Raw genomic sequence first — 13507 nt, forward strand, 5'->3', positions numbered from 1 at the left:
TAGTTTAATGGATCCATTCATGAGTGTTTGCCTTAGTTTAACGCTGGCTGGCAACCTAACGCAACCCTCCTCCTTTATCCGGGCTTGGGACCGGCAATGATAAGGTAAACTTATCACAGGCGGAGTTTAAATATAATTGTAAAAATAAATTTGAAGTATTTGTTGCTATTGGGATATGGTTTTGTATTTAGTAAAAAAAATTATATATTATTATTATATTCAAATAATGTATATTTAATTTTTAGTTGTTAGGAGTTTAGTTTGCTAAATGAGTGTCAAATTCATTACTCAAATAGAAATGACTTAAATTAAGACACGCAATGGATTAGATGAGTTATACTTGTTGGAGGACTCGATCAAGTCAGGTGTGCTAAGTGACATGAGTGAGGGTCGACCGAGTGGACACAATAAGGTAAGGGAGTTGGGCAAATTGATGGATTGAACAATTTGGATGGCCAACACTAATTCGGCTAGATAAGTCAATTGCATTGCTCGAGTTTATCGAGTCAAATAGGATGAGTGGGAACAGGTTGAGCTAGACACCCTTGTCACATTCGATAGACTAGTTGAGTTTAGATGTCAAATGGTTAGTTTGAGCTAGGTTGGTTAGATGAACTAGTTGAGTTGAACAAACCAAATGAGTTGTATTGACTCGCTAGTCTGAGATAGTTAGATGAGTTTGTCAAATTGGTCAAGAAATTAATTCTAGATGTGACAGATTGAAATAAAAAATTAGGTAATCCAATTGAGTGGGCATGTAAGATGAGATGGCAGAGTAGTTCATTCGTCCATTGGTCCAAAATTTTTAAATATTAAAAAAATATTTTAAAAAATAATAAAATTCAATTTTTTTTAAAAAAAAATTGAAAGTTAATGATAATATCTTAAGAAGATTGATAGTTAATCAAGGCATCTACCCTTTCAAACTCCTCTAGAATGTGTTACAACTTGTCAACCAAATCCAAATAAATGGGATTTGGTTGATAATTATAATAATAATAATTGTTTTATTCCTCATGGGTTAAATAGAATAAGTAGTATCGGGTGATCAATTACAAATTTTCAATTACTTTCTCAGATATGGTCGTGGGGCCGACCATGTTGGACCGTTATGATGGTGGATTCCACCTTTTACTGAAGAATAAATAGTCTCGGGGCTACGATACAGCGACAGGATATCTATATAGTCTCTCAGATATCTAAGATTTGAGTTCCAATTGCAATGCGATGAATTTCCTCCAATGGAAGGTTGACCTAAGAACGTTGGATTGTTGGACCGCCTGATGCGAGCACTTCCTGATTGTTATGGTCGTAAGGATACGGAGGCGGACCGGGTCGAGAAGGACGCCCGAACCGAGTCCACCATCCGGAAGCAGCCGACTAAGGCACTATGGCCCGAATCCGAATCCCGGGGTAACCACTCGAATGGACCCCACCCGAGTCCGACAGGCCGGTTGGTCAGTAGAAGAGGCGGATACGCCTGCCGAGCCGACTCCCAGCCAACTCGACTGATCAGCATACTCGACTCGTCTCAGGGAGTCGAGCCAGAATAAGACCCTCCTTCACTGACCACTCCCCTTCTTGTACTATAGTCAGATATCTGACACCTCCTCACTAGGTATGGTGACGCGCCGCCTAACGTACGCCCTTACCGGCAACGTACAAGCGTCATTATGGGCGCCACTCCTGCCAGTACGGAGTGTACTCTAAGGGTAAGCTTCACCTTACCTCGGCCGTGGTACGAACCTCTACATCAGTATATAAGGAAAGCCCCTTCTGAGGGGCCAGGTATGCTCTCTTTTCTTGATCATCTTCCTCCCTTGGCTTTCATCTACAGAGGCTTGACTTAAGCATCGGATTCCGATGGTCGCGCCTGTCACACCGGCTTTCCTTCTCACGGTGTTTGTGTTTGCAGATTACCGGTGATCCTCGTCGCCCCCTCTTCATCTTCATCCCATTGTGCTGCTAAGGAAAAGTCGCGCGCCCAGAAGCTGTTCTTGACGGGAACACTGATGTATCTTGATGAATGATGAAAAACTTCTATAGTCCGAAAGATTGGATATATAATGTCAACTAAAAAAATAATTTTCTATTTAATTGGAAAAATAAATTTAAAATATAATTTATTCTTATAGGGATATGCAGTTTCATATTTAGTAAAGATATTTTTTTTATCTTTATGTATTATTATATTCAAATAATGTAAGTTCTTATTTTTCTAAAATAAAATTATACATTTATATCTAAAATGCACATAGAAGTTGAGTTTGCCAAATTAGACGATCAAACACATTAGAAAATGGACTAGGAGAGCTGTACATGTTGGATGTGGATGTGCTAAGTGACATGGGTGAGCCAATTTAGTGGGCACAACAAGATAAGGGGGTTGGACAAATTTATAAATTAGGCAATTTGGATGGGCTAACACTAGTTGGACTAGATAAGTCAATCGCATTACATGAGTCTCTTGAGTAAAATGGGGACATGGTAAGCTCGACACACTCATCATCTTGTGACTAGAAGTCAATTGCATTCCATGAAAAACATGCATGCTTTTATTATTATTATTATTTTAAAAAATCTAAGTTATGCTAGAAAAGAACAACTAGGAATCAAAATTCTTTTATTATTTTTTTACGTTTAATCAATAGAACATATGAGCTTGGATTAAGAAGCTGGAATTGAAATGAATGAGACTGAATAACATGAAAATGGTCCATCCTATCATAAGACTGAAGTATCAATATAATATATACTACCATGTTAACTTGTTCATACGGTGATTGTAAAGAAGTAGAGCTTCAAGATGACAGCAAGAGCCAACTGCAGCAGAAATATTCCGGCGACGATTAGAAACCACCTATCTCCAGATGACATAATGTGTGCGCGAAGATTGAGAGCGAGGAAGGTTGCAGACATGAATCCTGCAATACCGATGATCACCCATCTGAAGATTTCCACGGGCACAATGGAGAGGCACTGCAATGCACAATAATGACAGGTGAACAAAATAGTTACGAGCTAAATTTTTATTCTAATGTAATCAAACAAATCTGTTGTTAGTATACACTAATAGAGCAACAGTAAGACCTATGTAATAATAGGAGCTATGGCTACAATAACCCCACAAAAGGCCATATATCCTTTGATTGAGAACATATGAAAAATCTAAATACTTTGATGTATAAATTTTAACGAATCCATCTGGAACAGTCTATCCAATGGTTGTGACTAAGAAGACCAATCCAAGTCTAAGCATCTACAACATTATATGTGAAGGGATGTGACATGAACTAACACATCCCGGAATTCGTCGAATGATTTTCTTAAGGCTATAATAAAATTTTCACAGCGGAAATAAACAATCAAAGACAAGAATCAACACCGAGATTTAACGTGGAAACCTCCTCAATGTGAGGAGTAAAACCACGGCCTGAGGCACCACCAAAAACTTCCACTAAGTCAACAAAGAAGTGGGTACACAAGTGTTCTTCTCTAGCCACCAACAACCAGCACATAAACTTCTTCTTTTACTCAGCGTAACATCAAGAACTCGTCTTGGTAATCATACGCTTAACAACACAAATAGAAGAAGTTAAAATCAAGAATACCGAATCTGACAATTTTGAAACAGGGACGAAATTGCCAGCTAGAAGACTCCAATGACGATCTCCACCGTTCAGAATGAAGAACCTCAAGTTGGGAATACTCTCTTAAAATTTCAGGAAGATCCAACGGTGCAATTGGCGGCAACGCCCGGTTAATTGAACATCGCGCAGGCTGAAATAGAACTGTGATGAAATTTATTTTTCGGCTAACTTGCTAGGATGCGTTTTTCTCTCTTATTCCCCGAAGATAACCCTAGATGACCCCTTAATATAGATGAGGGCTTGGGCTTCATCCGTGTAAAGAAACACGGGCTTGGACCGCTCTCACATAGGAGAGACCAACCCAACAAATCTCCCCCTCTCGACTATGTGGAGGAGCTCGCCGAAACACCGGCGACTTGACGACAAGCAATAATCTTTTCTCTTGAAAGCGCCTTCGTCATCATATCCGATCCATTATCATCGGTGTGGATCTTCTCAATATGCACTGCCTTAGAATTCACAACATCTCGAATCCAATGATATCTCATATCTATATGCTTCGACTTCGCATGGAAGGTTGAATTCTTCGCAAGATATATAGCACTTTGATTATCACAAAAGAGGGCGTACCGTTCTTGATTGAATCCAAGCTCTTGGAAAAAATTCTTCAACCACAATAGTTCTTTGCACGCTTCCGTGGCAGCAATGAATTCCGCCTCGGTGGTAGATAGTGCAACACATTTTTGGAGCCTAGATTGCCAAGAAACAACTCCCCCTGCAAAGGTAATCAGATAACCTGATGTCGACTTACGAGTATCAATATCTCCAGCCATATCTGCATCTGTATAGCCAATCAACTTTGGCTCACCACCTCCGAAACATATACCATAGTGTGCGGTACCACGCAAATACCTCATAATCCATTTCACCACATTCTAATGCTCTTTTCCAGGATCAGATAAGAATCGACTCACCACGCTAATAGCATGCGCTATATCAGGTCTCGTGCACACCATCGCATACATCAAACTACCAACCGTAGAACTATAAGGAACCTTTTGCATGTACTGTCTATGCTCATCAGAAGAAGAACAATGATCGTGACTCAACTTAACACCAGAAGGAAAAGGAGCTGATGTATCTTAGGGGAAGGAGATTCTTTCAATAAACCAGGCAGATCAGCAATCAATAAATTACTTACTAATGGCCTTGCTCATCAGGTAATGGTTATTTTTTTTTGTTTGTGGTTTTTTATTCACTTCTTCATATGATGGGTACATTTCTTAGTCCAATCTTCTATAAATGACTTGCATCTTTTAATTCTTGAAGCTTTTGGAGACTACAACAAGGAAGAAAACAATCCGCATAAAATGTGATCCATCAGAGTCTGATTCAGTTTGGAAGTGGTTGAAGAGATGGACGGCTATAACTTCATCAGTAGACCAACAACCTGTGAAAAGCTTCGGCATTGGCCATCAGGTGCTAGAAGGGAAAACTAATGTCACAGAAGGTATACCAAAAAATACAATTTCTAATGCAGCTTTGTCAGTTTTGTCTGAACTAGTGTTGCCTCCAACCAAATTGATGATGGCAGATGATGATGAACACTATTTAATGATTGGAGACACTGATGGCTTTCAATGTCAGACTTCTGTAACTTCACAATATAATTCATTCAATTTTGGTGAGGCAGAAAAATTGCAACCTGGAAATGATATTTTGGATACTACTGCTCAAGACTATGCTGCACCTAAGGTTGTTAATGATGAGAGGTTGGATTGCATAGATGATACCAAACAAGTGCAGCCAAATAAAAATTCTGGATTAACAGGTGAAAAATCACCTGTTAGGAAAGACTGTTTCAACCATGATACTGAAAAGGCATCCTCTGAAATGCTGGAGAATGGCGGGAAGAAAATTGCTGTTAGTTCAAGAAAACCATGCAATCCAGCATTTGTTGCAGCTCAGTCAAAGCTCGAAGAGTTGAGTTCAAAGTCAGCTGTTGGTCGATCTGTTAGTTCTGCTTATCAAAATGCTTCATCAAAATCAAAATCAGAGAACCAGAACATTCACACAAGTCCTTTTACAGATAACAATGAAGCAGTTTCAGCTAAAACATCGGTAATGTATGATTCTAGGCTTCAAACTGCAACATCAGAGTGTGGCACTGAGATATCTATCACCTCCACTCTTGATTCACCGGACAGATCTGACATGGAAGGTGGGGAAATTGTTCTCGAGATCAGAACTTTGGAGAATAAGAATTATGACGTCGTTGAGGAGAATGCTTTTGAACTTCCCAGTTTGAGTGGTAATTGTAGACCTGAGGATGGAGATGACGATGTGGCAGATTCAAATGTTTCCATCAACTTAACACAGTCTGGTCACAAGTCGGCTGAGCCAACTTCATCAAGTGCAATGACTCATCAGCAAGTTACAACAGAACAAGGTAGATCACTTGAAGGAACTCCAGTAAACTATGAATCAGCAGCTGATGCGCATGGAACCCCATCTAGTGATATCTCTGTTAATGCCAGAAAGAAAAAAAAGGATGATAACATGTCTACTTATAGGCAAAGGTTACAATTGGTTGGAAAAAATCTATCATCTAGTCCAAATAATGGTTCAGGCGTACAAATTAGCGCAGAAAATTTAGTGAAGGATCCAAAAATTCCAAAGAGGCGCAACTCTTTTGGGATGGCAAAAACCGATCATGTTGAACAAGAACCTAGGCTTAGTAGTAGCAATTCGCTTCCAGGTTATATGCAAGCCACTGCATCTGCAAGGGCTAAAGCATTTGTCAGTACATCTCAGAAGTCCAGCCCCGATCAGCAAGATAATCAGCCTAAAAAGCGACATTCCTTGCCCGTTGAAAATGGAAAGCAGAGTTCATCCCCACGCATGCAAAGATCAGCATCACAAGCCCAGCCGAATGTCAAGGTCAACAGCGATCGTTCTCCACATACTTCTGCAGGTAAGCTGCTACTTCTATGAACACTGGTGTTGATACTGCAGATCCTAATGCATATTCTTCTTAAGTGCCAATGCATGTGGTTTCCTCCTAAAATATCAGTAAATTTTGCCATACTTGGTGTAAGCAAACCTTCTTGATGAAGACCACATGTATATATAAGCTCGACTGGACTACTCGTTGGATAAGAAAAACCAAAAATAGAACCTCTCCAATTTGAGTTTAGTTCATGATTCAACCACGTGAAAAAAAAAGTCAAAAATTAATCTGACTGAGTTGTCACAGAACTCTAAGAACTGGTTAGTTTTTAGAAACTACGTTAATTTTATTCTATGGCTTCAAATGTCAAATTTGCTGAATAACATTTCCATGAAACTATATTTTAGTTAGGAAAATGATTATTTTCAGTTTTTAACATATAATAAATACATTAAATATAGTTGCAAGTTGGTATGTGTATAATGATTTTCCATAATTGGATTTTTATCTTGAATGATTGTGAGAAATATGCAATTAGAGAGGTTATATCTGGGCTGGTCTAACCAATTTTCTTGTTTGAGGCGACATCTGAGACAATCTACAATTTGGCCGACTGAATTGCCGGTTCGACCAGTGAATTGTTGTCCTGATCTTGTCCGGTTTTATTTCCAATCCAATTCTTATGGCAGCTCACTAAATCCTCTTCTTGAACACACTTTTATTTTCTGACATGACGAGGTTGTATATTTTTCAGAGAGAAGATGGCAAAGATGATAAAAACAATGAGAGAAACGTGATCAAGATGCAGTCCTGGAACTTTGGCTTTGCCAATTAAATGTCTATTCAAGTGTTTTATGATATTATGATCATCTCATATTGAGTAGAATAAGGAGCTTCTACCAGAGAGTTTGTATAATATATCTCAAAGTTGTGTGTTGTGATAATATTATTGGTGTGTTGTGTAAGGATGGATGACGTTGAGATTTGTTGTATTGTATGTTTTACGTATTTATTTTTATTTTAATGTGATGTGCAAGTTTTATTTTGGAATTTACTGTGTGTAGAATTGGTCTTCTTTCATCATCTCTTCTGTGGTCATGTCTAGTTGTCATTTGAAGCTGCTTAGTTATTCTGTTTGCAATTTAGGATCCTGATCATCCCTTAGGCTAGCGGAACAGCTATTTTATCTTTTTTTTTTCCATTATTATTTCTAAATCATTTTAGCTATTTCTTATTTATTTTATTTCATTATTTAAGGAATATGAAATTTTTTTACTAATTATTTAAAAAGGCCTATCTAAAGTTGATTATTGCTTTGTTTTCTTTCTGTATTTTTTTATTTATTAGAAAATTTAATATGAGGATGATGTTTGTCCAACAGGTACATGTTTGAGATCTCACTGAACTACATCGGAAATAAATAATATGATGTTGTGCACGATAGACGCAGTTAAATGAAAAAAAAAAAATCCATGCTAATTTCCACACAAATTATTTCACCAAATATTAATATCAAAATCCAACAAATAATGTCGCTGCTAATTGTGCTTCCTCTGGTGTCACTGAGCAAATCCGGCTTAGAAGCAATTGCATAAAATCACAGAGAGAATGGTTTTGAATAAACATCGAACATTTGGTTGGAAGTGAGTTGTGGCTCCTGCAAATTTGACATGAATGAAAACGATCAACTTTTTATGGATTCTTACCTAATGAATACGCCAAGAACAGGAAGAAATGGACCTCCTTCATGGAAGAATAAGTTAAGAAACCGAACAAAACTTAGATACACAACTCCTTTATCAGAAGATCAAGCTATAAACGTGAATAAAACTTACGTGTCGACCCTTTCACGGAGCTTCTGTGAAGGGTCTGCACGATTAACAACATTTGCAACAAATTTAAAGAAATGCTAACTATAGGTATAAACATATTTGAAGATCCCTCATTGTGAAGAACAGGCTAAGAACATGAACCAAACTTTGGTGCAGACTTCTCAACGGGGCCTCTATGAAGAGTGTGCACTTTAACGATGGATGAATATCAAGTATGAAGAACGAGTGCACTTAGGATGAAAATGAACACATGAAATAAAAGAACGCAGGAATATGAAATTGAGGAAGTGGTTCAGTGGTATAAAAAATGAATGCACGATGATACACCTTTTTCACAGAGTTCCATGAGACACACCTAATTTTTGTTCCAAGAACAGTGTTTTTAAAACCGGGTCGACATGTGAATTGGTAGTCTCCTTGTTTCCAAGTTCAGCAAAATATATATAATGATCTGATAGGATCGGTTTGCCTTCCAATTCCCAGGTTTATAGTTGCAAAAACAGTGGAAGAGAAGAGAAAAAAAATGTACCTGTCTGAGTGCGCCAGGCATACTACCTCCAGTCAGCAACATAGTGATGAGTGAGGTGACAGGGCCAGAAGATAGTGAATCACCAGTGCCCCTAATGGTAGATCGCATGGAAGTCAGTATAGTTCCATATGTAGCCCCTTGTCCTCGCTCGATGGCTTGGATGAAGCAATAAGTCATGGCACCTGTTGAAGTAATCCCTGATAAAGCCTGCATTAGAACCATTTGATGAACTATCATCAATATTAACAGATAAACTAGAGAGGAAAAGGGTAACTGGATTTTCAATTATAACTGTATTAAAATTTCAGAACTCAACTTGTTGAATTTTACTCTGGTTAAGGAAAATATATGTTCTTTGATGCACTATACTACCAGCTAAATGACAAGGGCAAACAAGTGAACTCTATTTTCCTTAAGCACTCGCTCAAGGCATTTATAGAAAAAAAATATAAAATATGATTTAGTTTAAAACATATATAATATTATGCTTATGTTTTAGATAGAATTAGTCATGTTTAATGATTTTTTTGTTGAGCTATGAATACATGTAAATATGCTTTACGAAAATCAATGCTACACACTATTTTCTTTTGCATAAATTCTTCATGAGCGACATGCTATAAACAACTAAATTGTTGAGTCATATCATTACTACTCAGGTATAGATCTCTTTTGACAATAATCTCCATCATGTATCTTTAGTTCTGATAAATTCAATTTGTCCTGCTAGGAACCATCAGTTAGGTTTGAACCTGCCTAGACCATCTTAAATTATCAAATTATTTGATCTCATCATAATACATTTTATATTATACTACACCTAATTGCTCACTAGTGATAGCATTTTTATTTTTTATTTCTTGGTAATAAATAACTTCAGTTATTCATCTAGACATGCTAAGCGTCTGGTCGTTACCTTCTCACTCCTAAATGTCTTAACTGTTTTAACTGAATAATGGAGATTACAAAAGGAAACTCCAAGCACTATAGGATGATGGTACACAACAGGCTTACAATCATCACAAACGTTATAGTTAAAGCAATCAATCTGGTTGTGGAACTAATGTATACTCTTCTTAAAGATAAGGACAGAGTAGATTTTCTATCACTGAAGCCAACACTATTTAGATATTGTAGCTGTTTATTCACACTGCATGCAATAAAGTTACCGAAGTGTCTGCAGAGGTCTGATCATCATCACAACCACTGAACGAAATGGCTTCTCCACCATTTGTACCTTTCCAAGCACCATTCCGAGGTCGATGATCTTCCCATACATAGAATCCGCTCCTAGATCAAGAAAGACAATTAGCTTTATTTATTCTGAAACACGAAGTGGAGATACCAAAAAAAAACGAATGCATGAAATGAAACTTTCTCTGGTATAAGCGGACTAGCAAATTGATTAAATAAGTTCAAGCTGAAAAAGTATAGAGATTAAATATTAAGAATATGAATTTGCAAGTTGGTTCTTTTTCTAAGAGCTCTAATTTTTTAAATAAGCAATCAACCAATTAACTTTCATAATGTCTCTAATCAGGAAGTCTTGTGTTTAAATTTTATTATCACTAGCGAGAAAAATTATATCCCTAGCTAACTCATCATGTTTGGGCTTGGGGAGTGTCAAACAACACAGATTGCCATCTTTCCTAATCCTAACAGCTCAATCGTTTGGGAAAAGTGATCAACCAATCAACTTTAGTACTTTAGTTAGGCAGTTATAGGTCTTCTTACACATCATGTGATATCTTGAGTCTGAATGCAGCAAAACCTCCAGGATGCGTTCAGTAGTTTTTTTATTAAGTTAAAAGAAAGGAAAGTAACATGCATTAGAAGAGGACAAAAGGGCAGTGCATTGTTATGGGGATTTTTGTTTTCGTTTGGATGCTATCATCATAGAAACATAAGGGATGAATATAATCCATTGAAATTATAAGTCTCTCTCCTTTCCTCTTCATCCCCAAACAAGGGTTTGGAAGACACCTTTTGTGAGGGAGGAAGACAAACAATCCTCTCCTTTCTCTTAGTCTGGATTAGTCTGGATTTAAGGGAATATAGATAGGGAATCTCTTTTCTTTCTATTCTCACGTGTTATCAGATTCTGAGGTACTCATGGGAAAAAGGACAGTGTTTTTAAAAATTTATCACATTGATAAAGACAAAATGAGTAACTAAAATAAGAAGCTGAAATAATGGAAGAAAGAAAAGCCCCAATTGGACTATTGTAAGTTGAGTTATATAATTCTAGTAAGTTTATCACCCATGATTCATGAACCATAGAAGCTAAAAGACAATAAAAAGTCAAAGGAATGCTCTCTAGAGCAAAGGTTCAATCATGAGAGTAGTTCTATATTACTAACCTGTTCATTCTGCAAAGATAAGGTAGATCTAGCATAGTGCCACTGTGACAAGCATCTATAATAGCATGAAGCCTAACTCCAGAAGGTAGTGGCCTAACTATCGCCTCATTAATATCGTTATCAACGATCATTCCATTTTTCTCAAAATCTAGAGGACAAAGAGTCTCATCATAGCCATCTGCTTCCTCCCCTCTGTAATCTCTTTGTTGGGAACCATGGCCAGAGTAGTGAAATACCAAAGAGTCCCCAGGTTGACAACCTTGGACAAGCCAATACATTGCCATCATTATGTTGTGTTTAATTGGTATCTTGTTTGGATCTCTTTCTTCCTCTGCAAAGGGCATCAATTTAGATTTGTCAAAGAAGTATGCTGCAACTTGGAATCTTTCATAGTCAAGTCTAAAACGAAACTGACTGAAAGATAAACTAGAAATTGTGTACTGAAAACATTTTCCAAAATAATGTTCTCAAGAAACAAAAGGAAGGTGGCAACTTCCTAAGAAACTATTTGTTGTCTTCAAGTAGCTTACATACTGAGGCCTATTACTTTCTTTTGAACTAAATATCCTGGAAAAGGGTTCAAGATTTTAGTTTGCACCTTGAAGGCTCCACTTGTTTTTCAGGATAAACCTAAACCTATAGTCAATCTGGACCTCGAGGCTCAGATGTAAGATTTTGGTTTCAAATTGACCCCTTTCTCCAAGAATGATGAATTTTGGGGCAAAAATATCCTTGGAATTAATATTTTCGTCCACGGGCAAATTGTCCAAATTCCTAAAATAATTTTGAAGAGAAAGGCCAAAATGAAATCAATTTTCTACTTAAAGAAGAAAAATGGCTGTGCTTAAAATTTAGCAATTAAATTGAGAAAAATTAAAAGCATTGTGGTACAAATGGAAATTTTCCTAGTATCATGAATCATGATCAATAAACTAGTTTATTAGTCATATTTTCATCCAAAAATATGTGGCACAATACAACCATCTTTCAAAAGACACTAATATAGACTTGGCCAGTTTTAGTTTTCCATGATATAATAAAGATTATAACTTATCTAAGAAAAGAATCCCAATCAATCTTAACCTGTTTTAAATAAGAGAATATCCATCAAAGAAATGCAAGAATCCATTGTTAACATACAAAAAAACAACAACTAAATTTCATAGATAAACATGTTAGAATCTGTCCAATGTTTTGCTATCACTAAATTGATCATGGTTACAAATTACATAAAGCAGAGGTAACCAGAAAATATTTGAAATAAGCAAAAGTACAGACTAGTGCGAGTTTGGCATTTTTATCTGGACAAGTTCACCCGTTGGTACCGACATACTCGTAAAGTTTATAATCATGATACGGTTGTTGTCAAATTTGACCAGCTCTCACAGCATTGTGAGCATAAGCCAAAACATACACAACTCAAGTTCATAGAAATTAACATATTGTGATCTTTTGTATGGTAACCGCGCTATTTGGTATTGAACTTCCAATATCAAGGAAAATCCCTAACTTTCCAACAACAACAAAATTAAATCGCACCTTGAACTCCTACCTGTCAACATAATTATGTTGGATTCCTGGAAGCCGAATCGATTGATAAGGAGGTACTTCATACACTTGGCATCATTGATGCACCCCTTCAGCTCGTGCCGCGTGTTCCGATACGTGATTCCGCAAATCACCGCCTTCTTCCGCCCACCCGGTCTCGGTGGCGCCGACGGCGTGCCCCAGGAAGTCGGCGGCGGCGGGTAAATCGAAGTGGGGCCAGGACCGGGGGGCGGCGGGTAAATCGAAGTGGGGCCGGGGCCGGGGGGCGGGAGGGAGGGAGGAGCCGAAGGAATCACCGGTGAGCTCCTCGGATCGGCCACGTAGGTGACGGCCCGGCAGACGGCGCAGCGGATCGAGGAAGCACCCGGGGGGAGCTGCAGTTGGGTGCGGCAGTGAGAGCAGTCGATCAGCATCATCGACCTGTAGGGAGGAAACATGGCGACGGCGTGGCTTGAGAATACGGAGGCAGGGAACGATCTCCGGCGGAGGAGAAGGGTAAAGATCGAAGAAACGAGTAAGACCGAAGAAAAAATACGAGAGGACCAGCCGGAAGGAACGCGTGAGGCACAGTCGAAGTTGACGCCCGAGTTTTTGATTTTTTTTTTAAAGGGCAAAAGAAGGTACGAATATTGTGGGCCATAGTATTTGCACTAATAGAAGATTGCCACGTAGGCAACCATTTGAGAGCAACATCACTT

General features: G+C 38.0%; 2 protein-coding genes across 2 annotated transcripts; one reads left to right on the forward strand and one right to left on the reverse strand.

Annotated features, from left to right (window-relative positions):
- The first annotated feature begins 4576 nt into the window (after nucleotides 1–4576).
- LOC141811524 (protein IQ-DOMAIN 32-like) lies at nucleotides 4577–7585 on the forward strand. The gene is made up of 4 exons (XM_074699550.1): nucleotides 4577–4628; nucleotides 4737–4810; nucleotides 4920–6564; nucleotides 7295–7585. Exons 1-4 carry the CDS (start codon nucleotides 4577–4579, stop codon nucleotides 7312–7314), a joined length of 1791 nt encoding a protein of 596 aa, XP_074555651.1. The 3' UTR covers nucleotides 7315–7585.
- A 413-nt stretch (nucleotides 7586–7998) lies between these two features.
- On the reverse strand, nucleotides 7999–13354 carry LOC141811617 (metacaspase-1-like). Its single transcript, XM_074699634.1, has 5 exons — nucleotides 12814–13354; nucleotides 11262–11592; nucleotides 10071–10191; nucleotides 8902–9108; nucleotides 7999–8197 (listed from the first exon to the last, which is right to left on the reverse strand). The coding sequence occupies exons 1-5, from the start codon at nucleotides 13244–13246 to the stop codon at nucleotides 8138–8140; spliced, it is 1152 nt and encodes a 383-aa protein (XP_074555735.1). The 5' UTR covers nucleotides 13247–13354; the 3' UTR covers nucleotides 7999–8137.
- Between the last annotated feature and the right edge of the window lie 153 nt (nucleotides 13355–13507).

This window comes from Curcuma longa, chromosome 17 (assembly GCF_044706935.1).
Source record: "Curcuma longa cultivar G26 ecotype Majalengka, Jawa Barat chromosome 17, ITB_CL_G26_1.1, whole genome shotgun sequence".
Lineage (NCBI taxonomy): Eukaryota > Viridiplantae > Streptophyta > Magnoliopsida > Zingiberales > Zingiberaceae > Curcuma > Curcuma longa.

What these genes read in the sequence shown, in the direction of transcription:
- LOC141811617 (XM_074699634.1), bottom strand. Translation starts at nt 13,246, where the DNA reads ATGTTTCCTCCCTACAGGTCGATGATGCTGATCGACTGCTCTCACTGC. An exon ending in CAACATAATTATGTTGACAG is followed by an intron (nt 11,593 to 12,813) that starts GTAGGAGTTCAA and finishes TGCCCTTTGCAG; the next exon opens with AGGAAGAAAGAGATCCAAAC. An exon ending in AGACCTCTGCAGACACTTCG is followed by an intron (nt 9,109 to 10,070) that starts GTAACTTTATTG and finishes GTTCTAATGCAG; the next exon opens with GCTTTATCAGGGATTACTTC.
- LOC141811524 (XM_074699550.1), top strand. Translation starts at nt 4,577, where the DNA reads ATGCGCTATATCAGGTCTCGTGCACACCATCGCATACATCAAACTACC. An exon ending in CTAATGGCCTTGCTCATCAG is followed by an intron (nt 4,811 to 4,919) that starts GTAATGGTTATT and finishes TAATTCTTGAAG; the next exon opens with CTTTTGGAGACTACAACAAG. An exon ending in TTCTCCACATACTTCTGCAG is followed by an intron (nt 6,565 to 7,294) that starts GTAAGCTGCTAC and finishes TATATTTTTCAG; the next exon opens with AGAGAAGATGGCAAAGATGA.